The 8,424-nt window shown below is 40.6% G+C and overlaps 1 protein-coding gene across 1 annotated transcript; it reads right to left on the bottom strand.

The window, feature by feature from the left end:
• Positions 1-6,230: 6,230 nt before the first annotated feature.
• Positions 6,231-7,148, bottom strand: LOC104271131 (leucine-rich repeat and fibronectin type-III domain-containing protein 2-like). The gene has a single exon (XM_009865719.1). The coding sequence runs from the start codon at positions 7,146-7,148 to the stop codon at positions 6,231-6,233; it is 918 nt and encodes a 305-aa protein (XP_009864021.1).
• Positions 7,149-8,424: the final 1,276 nt, after the last annotated feature.

The following is an 8,424-nucleotide window of genomic DNA, read 5'->3' as shown; positions in this document are numbered from 1 at the left end:
TGTCATGAAAGACATCCATTCAAGTTCTCATTATCTGAAAAATATTATGGGCAAACATGGTTGAGCAACTCTAATCCTAAGTTGATGCCCATCTCTATAATTGTATGGGTAACTAATGCAGCATTCTCTTCTCCTATTCCCAAATTAAGATTTGTGGATTTTAAAGTCAGTTTTTACTTTGTTCTAGTGCAGGCTATTGATTTTCAATGTTTCTGTTTCCCACCAGTTTCTCTAGCGTTGTGTCCAGGCTCCTCATAGAACTGAACTTAACCTGATAACTGCCCTCTCCCAAAAAACAAACTAATGAACTAAAACACAACATTGTCAGAACATTTAAGACCACAAACAGGGGCAGTGAATGCAGAACAGTATCTCCCCAAGGCTGCCTGTCTCCCTGCAAAACATGAGTCCTCAGTGACAGTAGGTTTATCCACATGTGATGGGAGAATCAGATGAACAAACGTCCTAATGCAGGAGTTGAGGCTTTTCTTGGAAAAGAATGAATCCTATCACCTCCTGTTTCCATTTGAAGCACTGAACTGTCCCAGCTGGGATGAGATGCAGATCATCAACTAATGTGCTTCCTAGAAAGAAGAGGCCTCTCTCTCCCTCCCATTAGTATTTCCTAAAAAATGTAAAAATTCCTTTATTGCCAAACTAGGAAATCTGTAGAGCACAAACCATACAGTTAGAGAGCACACCATATGCATGCATGCATGTGTTCACATAAACATGTATGCATGAATACAAATGCACGCACTTGCTGATATATCTGTAACTAGATATATATTTATATCTCTGGCATTTGCCATCTGTTGGGAGTGTAATACCGGGAATAAGCATCTGGCACTGTTTCATATAGTAGGGCCTTTTGACAGCTGATGCTAAGGAATGCTGTACCTTTGGGGATTAAGGAGTAGTTAATTAGGACAAGGAAAACATACTGCAGAACATACAATTCCTATATTGAAAGCAAGAGTTTCAAGGTACCCTTTGAGTTGTCATCTGGTCTGCAGCCTAAAACCAAATCTGGTTTAATGTTTCTGGAGGGATGCCCTCATCATGTTTAGGGGAATTTAAAGGTGAGACATGTAAAATGTTAATAATTTCACTGTTAATTCCACATCCAGAATATTATTACACACCCAGAATTGCCCCAGTATTGAATTACAAACATTGAACACAGAGGGGAGAGAACCACTGAGAGAGGGTTCCAGAGAAATAAGCCGCAAGGTGTAGAAGGGGGTGCTGCATGCACCATATGGTGTGCTGGGGGTTACCCACGGGTTAATGGGTACAAAGTATTGCAAACAGATGTGGCATCTGAGCTATTCAAAGACTAAGATGTTTTCTCAGTTATCAGGTAGAATTATTCATTGGCCTCCAGGATACAAAGTGCTTAAATCGTTGCTGCATTTATTGCACTCGCTGAGAGACCTCCAAGGAGTCTTTTTGGTCATCTGTCTTTGCAATACTTTGCTGGGTGAAGAGTGAGAGTAAAACAAGCAGTCAGTTGGAATATTAGTTTCTTGTCTTTCTGGAGCTGATCAGTCCCATGGTGTGGGATATAAACAGGTTTAGCAAAGGAAAAGCTACCATCTTACATCATGCAGAGCAGAGGTACCTTTAATTGCTTCTTTGTTATGTATTGCTTTATGAGTGAATTAATCCAAATTGCAACCAAGTACTGAGTGTAGTTTAGAGATATATAAAAAAGTCATCTTGCTCTAAGGATAAGGGGAAAGCAAATCGGTTGCCAGAAATATATTCCAACTCATGAAATCTGTGAGGAGGTTATAAAATGTATTGTCTGCTTTGCTACACATAGGCACATATGTAGACATACGTATACACACTTTTATTTTCATTTCATACAACCATCTGGTTCCTAGCAGATATCAAATTAAATCCATATCAACACTAATTTCAGAACTTTCCATTTTGTCATCTTGTTTAATAGTCTCCAGGATGATATTTTGGGGATTTGGGCTGGTTTTTTTTTTAGCAGGAGTGTGTGCAGAATTTCACAGTGGAATCATATCCTGTTCTGTCAAGTAAATGGCATATATTTTTAGATTATTCCACTTATTCCACTATTATAAAACATGTAAAAAAATATTAACTTACAGGTGTTAACATTTGCGTATGCAGTTGTCTTTAGTTATTACCACAGGCTTTACTCTAAATTCTGTAACACCTTTAATTTCTCAGGCTTCTCCTTCAGAAGGCTCTTGTTGTCCTCTGTTGTCCTTACTGTTTGCTCTACCTGACACTTGCATCTAAAGCACAGTTGGTGCAACTGCGCCGTCACACTGCTACACATTAATCTGTGAGACAACACTCTTACTTGAGTCCTACATACATTTCTTAGTGTAGGGTTGTAAGACCAGGGGAACAGGCCATTGGAGGTAACTCAGCTCCTCAACAATGTGTGAAAATATTTATTACACCCACGTAAGTGGATATCTATACATCATTTCACCAGTCACTGATGTGCAGTTGCACTGAGAAGTAAAGCAAGGAAGAGTGCCTACTATGCAGCAGCACGGTAGAAAAATAATCAAATCCAGAGATGCTGAGTGACGTGCACAAGTGAAATGGGGGTAAACAAAGGCAAGGTAGGGAGATAGGTCAGACTGTGTGTGGAGGACCCTGGGGTCACACTTGTGCATTAGCAATTGTGGCGTGTATTCAGGACACGTAACTCAAAACACAGCACTGTCTTCAGCAGCTCTCAAAGTGGTAAAGGGGAAGCCACAAGATAATTTCAGAGGTTTCCTTGGTCAGCTATGTAAGCAGGGCAGTGGCTGGTGGCACCTGAAGGGTGATGACAACTCAGTAGGTTCCCAGGCACTGCTACTACCATTTCAGGCTGGCTCCAGCTCCCTCTCAGTGCTGGACACTTGCTGACTTGCCATGGGGCTCCTCACCTCACCTGTGAGAGTCCTTGTGTCCTCTTCCTACCAAATACTTTGAGCACTGAAGGTAATTACTGGGCACTGGGGTATTTCCTCAGTATTTACAAAGTTGCTGATGTGAATTAAGCCTCATTCACTAAAGCTAAATGAATTAAAATCATGATTAACAGTAACAAATGCAGCTAGTAGATTGTGAATTTTATTACCTGGGTTCTTTGGCAACTATCCATCATTTTAAAACAGCGTCTGTTGGCTTACTTCTAATCCTGCATGAGGAAGTGAAAGAGATGTTTTCCATTTTAATAAAGGAAATAGTATAGGATATTGCTTTAGAAAATTCATGGCTGCATATGCTACTAATATTGATGATGAACTCAACGGCTAAATTAAAAAATACCCAGATGTCATGTTCACAGCAAAGCAGCAACATAATAAAAAAGTCCAACTGCACCACAGTATAACAACAAAAATAACTACATGAACACTTTTAAGAGTCAACATAAATGTAAATGTCATTAATGGTTAATATGAAGATGACATCTGGACGGTTGGATGATATAGATTCTGGCACTGGAAGTGTCATTCCTCTTGGAAAACATGAGAAAAACAGAGACTTTGGAAGATGTTGCAAATAAAGTTTGATTGGATCTCTTTTGAATAATTTAATGTCGGCAGTGAATAATAATCTGAGCAAAAAATCTACAAAGTCAGGTTCTGAGCTTAAAAAATTTTCCTCTTATTTTCTGCAGATTTTGGACCAGGGTTTAAAATATATTAGTGATATAGATCTGTATAAATGTAACAACACAAAAAGAGGTGAAATGCCTTTTTACATGATCTTAGCTTGTGCATCCAAAAAGGTATGTATTTCTTGATTCCTACTGTATACCTAAAACCCTGAAGTCAAAGACAGTTTGAGGGATTTTTAATATCAAATTTTCAAGATAATTTAAAAAATAATTGCTGCTCCTCATTTAGGTTTCAAAGCAGACCACAAAACAGGAAATAAATGAAATGCAGGTATTTTTCCCCAAGAATGTTTTTTACTGTACATTTTGTAGCAAAAAAAAGAAAATAAGGGAAAAAATATTCTCAGTACAGGGATGTCATTTTCTAAAACTCCAAGTAGGAAACATGACAAATACAAGATCAAGTACACAGCCATGTCACAATATATCTCTGCACCTTTTAAAAAAAATATACATAGAGTTTTTTCATGTGTTATTTTCTCTGTGCTTTGCACCTTTTTTCCATGTCTTTTACAAAATCATAATAACAATGTGCAATTTCAGAATGTTTCCCAGCAACTCATCATTGGGAGACAACAAATAAAACAACAAATGAAAGAACAGTTGCAGTAGCCACCAGAATGCTGGAAAACACAGGAAAGTCGTTAAGGACAATGAAGGCAGCCGGGTGGGCCATGTGCATTTCCACAATCACAGCAATGCTCCCCAGAAATGAATCTGAGAACCAGTTTACAAGTTCTAAAGAGCGCCTTTTCTTATTTAACAAGTACTTTAGTGGAGGTGAGAGACAGTGGGGCAGGAGTACACTGGGGACTAAGGGTGGGCTATCTGTAATCACAGAATCATATAATTGTTTAAGTTGGAAAAGACCTTTAAGGTCATTGAGTCCAACCGTTAACCTAGTGATGCCAAGTCCACCATTAAACCATCTCCCTGAGCGCCCGATCTATCTGTCTTCTAAGTAACTCCCAGTAATGGTGACTCCATCACTTCCCAGGGCAGCCTGTTACAGTGCTTAACAACCCTTCAGCGAAGAAATATTTCCTAAGATCAAATCTAAACCTCCTCTAGTGCAGCTCAAGGCCGTTTGCTCTCATTCTCTTACTTGTTATTTAGGAGAAGAGACAGACCCCCACCTTCCTACAGCCTCCTTTCAGGTAGTTGTAGAGAGTGATAAGGTCTCCCCTCAGTCTTCTCTTCTCCAGGCTAAACAATCCCAGGTCCCTCAGCTGCACCTCATCAGATTTGTTCTCTCGAGTCTTCACCAGTTTCATTGCCCTTCTTTGGACACACAAGAAAGGACATGTGGGAGACATAATACAGGGGACAGACGGGAAACCCCCTGCTCTGAGACACCCAAATTCAACTTGGTTTCCATGGCTAACTGAGAACATACCCAACCCTCTAAAACTTACATTTCCTGTGACGCCACCCATACGGTCAATCCGTGTGATGGTGACTACAGACAAAGAGCTTTTGTCCCAGTAGGGTGAAAGTCTATGTTTTCTTTATCAGCTGAATGGAGTGACAGTGTGACCTTTGCCAGAAGCCATTGGTATTCATAATGTGGAGAGCTTATGGATGCTACTTTTGTTTTCCTTTTGTTTATCTGGATTACTATTTTTCCCATCTTTGACTGCAATGCACCTACAGATGTCAATAGCTGCTGTGATCTGCTTTGAGAATTGACAAGCAGAGACTGTCAGAAAGATGGAAGAAAGAGGATGATTTTAAAAAATTTATCAGCCCCCAGATTTAATTTTTCCTAGGACATAAAGGAGTAGTATTGGAGTTGGGTTATACAGTACACCAGAAATTTAACCTTTGTACATATTCTGTTTTTATCTAGGGGATTTGATGAGACTGAGAACAAAATCAAAAAATGCATGGAAATATACTTTCTTCTGTGGGGAAAAAACAACTCAAAAGCAGGAACAAGGCAAAACAGAACAGAAATCATTAAATCCCAACCAAATGCCCACTCAACAGCAAGTATTGTTTTCCCATATGTCCCAGTTTAACACACTGAGATTATGCTCTGATCTGTCCCTGTGGATGCCCTGCCTTCACTTTTGAGTAAGTCCCTTGCAATGACAACCAGATATATCCTAGCACCAGTCATATCTACAGAAGTGTATTTCTGTGTTCAAAGAAAAAAAAAACAAAAAAGTGTCTCTCTTTAAAAAAAAAGGAAAAAAGAAAAAAGAAACTGCAAAATTAAATTTGTGCTGTTAAACTCCTTTTCATCCTCCTTGCTTAATCTTTTGTGTTAGTTCACCAAGAGTCTGAGTAACTTTTAGAAGGCAATGCTAAATAAAACTAGCAAATTCCTTGAAACATTCACAGGTGGTTTATTTGGGGCCAGACAAGAATGGTGCCATATGTGCCTATTCACATTTCATGACCTTTTTTCTCTTTTCATATCCCTGTTACTTGTATACCTATCTTTTTGGCCAGTACAAGAGAAAACATTCCTCCCCTCTCTTTCCAAATGCATGGCCCTGCAACAAACCACGCTTTATAACACACGAGGGGAGAAGAGGAAGGGAGGAGACACTGGTATTTACACTGTGCTTTCCATTACCCACTCTGAACTTCCAAAAGTTCCTTTTGCCCCTGTTAGGTCATTGTCATCATACTGCAAAAGCATGCCGTTCACCGAGAGGCTCCTCTTTGTCCAAATGTTTGTTATCTTTTTTGGGTAGGTGCAACACTGAGATGTGGCAAAGTCCCCCATGTCAAAAGAATGGCTACGTTTAGTTTTGCCCTCCAGTGGCAACATGAGGAGGCTGCGAAATTTGGACTCCGACTGGCCCAGCAACGGCTCTTTGTCCGAGTGGTGGGCCACCGTGGAAGTTCTGGAGTCTGTCATCTCCTCCTTTTTCTGACACTTCAGTTCCAGGGAGGCAAAAGCTCCCATTAGCCGGTCAATATTATGTTTTGACCTAGAAGGAGGCCTCCACTTACTGGACAATGTGCCCTGTTCACTTTGGAGGCTATAGTCATCACAGTCACGACTGTTTGCAGAGCTGGAGGAAGAGGAGATGCTGCTCCGCGCAGACTGACAGTTAAACTCCATAAGCTCATTTCTCACCACCACTTTGGGGTTGACTTGGGGCAAGACTCCGTTCTGAACTGGTTGTGCTCCATTTGTCTGTGAGTAGACATTGCTGACGTTAGACATCTTCCCCTGGGAATTGTTGCAGACCTTATAGCGGACCATGAGTATCACAATGAATACCAACAGAGTAGCCACAATGATGCCTCCAATGATCAGAATCATGGTCCCACCCAGGAACTGACTGTGCATCGATTGGCACTGAGGGTAGTCTTCTTTGGTGAAGAACTGGGCGCATCCCACGATATTGGTGGCAGTAAGGGTCGTGGCCGTGTCATCCCACATTGCCAGGACACAGAGGTCATAGCCTGTTCCAGAAACAAGGTTGGTTACAACAAAGGCTTTGTTTGTAGCTGGAATCATCCTTTAAAAGAAAAGGGGAAAAGAAAAGAAAAAAAATTGGTTACTCTCGACACTAAGGGAAAAGAGAACAGATATAAGGACAGTGCGTTGTTTACTGTTGTGGGTACTGGCAGAGAGGCGTCAGACCCATAAAATTCAAGCAAGTGTTCAAGTTTCCCAGCTCCTTTGGGTCCAACATCCCAGCACTCAATAATGCACAAGTTTTGAGGGTCATCTCTCAAATGCACAATAAAAGAAATAAGAAAAGACAGACTAAAACCAGTCTGAGTTGTTTGGGTTTTTTTTCCCTCACTTGCCTCTGTCCTAGCCTTAAACATATTTAAACCTGAGCAAACAACTCAGAATAAAAATATGTGCCTATAAAGAACAGTTCTTTCTAAGTGTGCAAATGGTCCTTGAACTTGCTGAGCCTGAACCTGGCAGTTGTCACATCATTTCACGGGTGCCTGCACATGTCCTGTCTAACACCAGCAGGTTGCTTACCTTGTGAAGACAAGGGGCTACATTTAGTATTCCCATTCCTGAGAATGCAAGGCAGACAACCGCTTCTCTTTCTTTCTCCACTTTCCCACCTACTTTCCCCATCCTCCTACTCCCTACTGTGGAAAATATCTCCTAGAAATGCAGCTATCATCTTCTTTGCCAGAAACTTCTCCCTGAAACCACCTTCCTCTGTATGAGTGAAAAAGAAATACTGGCAGTGGCAGTATGGGCTGTGGAAGCGTGAGGAGAAGTAGGAAGATGCAGGGATGGAATAAAAAAGTTTTCTTTAAAATAAAATAATCTACTCAAATACAAATCCATTTTCAAAAAACAAATCCCTAGGCCCAAGCTGCACTCCAAGTTCGGTCATTTATGGATATTATTCTTTGCTGCCACAAAACTTAAGCATTCATTTGAACACATGCAATAGTAGAGCATCATAGTAGCATTCAAAATTAGCAGATGGGAATGAATATTTTCTACCCCCACTTCAAATTGGTGAAAATTGCAGCACATTAGTGGAATACAGTGAAGAATCCCAGATTCAGCGCCTGGTGGGTAGTCAGGAATAAAATCAAAGAGATACCCCATGCATTTTTCTTTTTACTTCCATGTAAGAGGTGGGAGTGAGTGAAAAAGAAAAAGCTGAAATTAAAACCATCCCATTCTGACTTAGAGCTGCAGTTCGTTAGCCTCAGCGACTAGGGAAGCCCTACAGCACTTACACGTCACAGCAAGCTGCTGTGACTGTAATTGGAACAGTAAGGCCTGACCAGAGGAAAAAGACATAGTC

The sequence above is a fragment of the Apaloderma vittatum genome, unplaced genomic scaffold, assembly GCF_000703405.1.
Source record: "Apaloderma vittatum isolate BGI_N311 unplaced genomic scaffold, ASM70340v1 scaffold4443, whole genome shotgun sequence".
NCBI classification, from domain to species: domain Eukaryota; kingdom Metazoa; phylum Chordata; class Aves; order Trogoniformes; family Trogonidae; genus Apaloderma; species Apaloderma vittatum.
The sequence above is the reverse complement of the archived record's forward strand: the minus strand, read 5'-3'. Positions and strand labels throughout refer to the sequence as shown.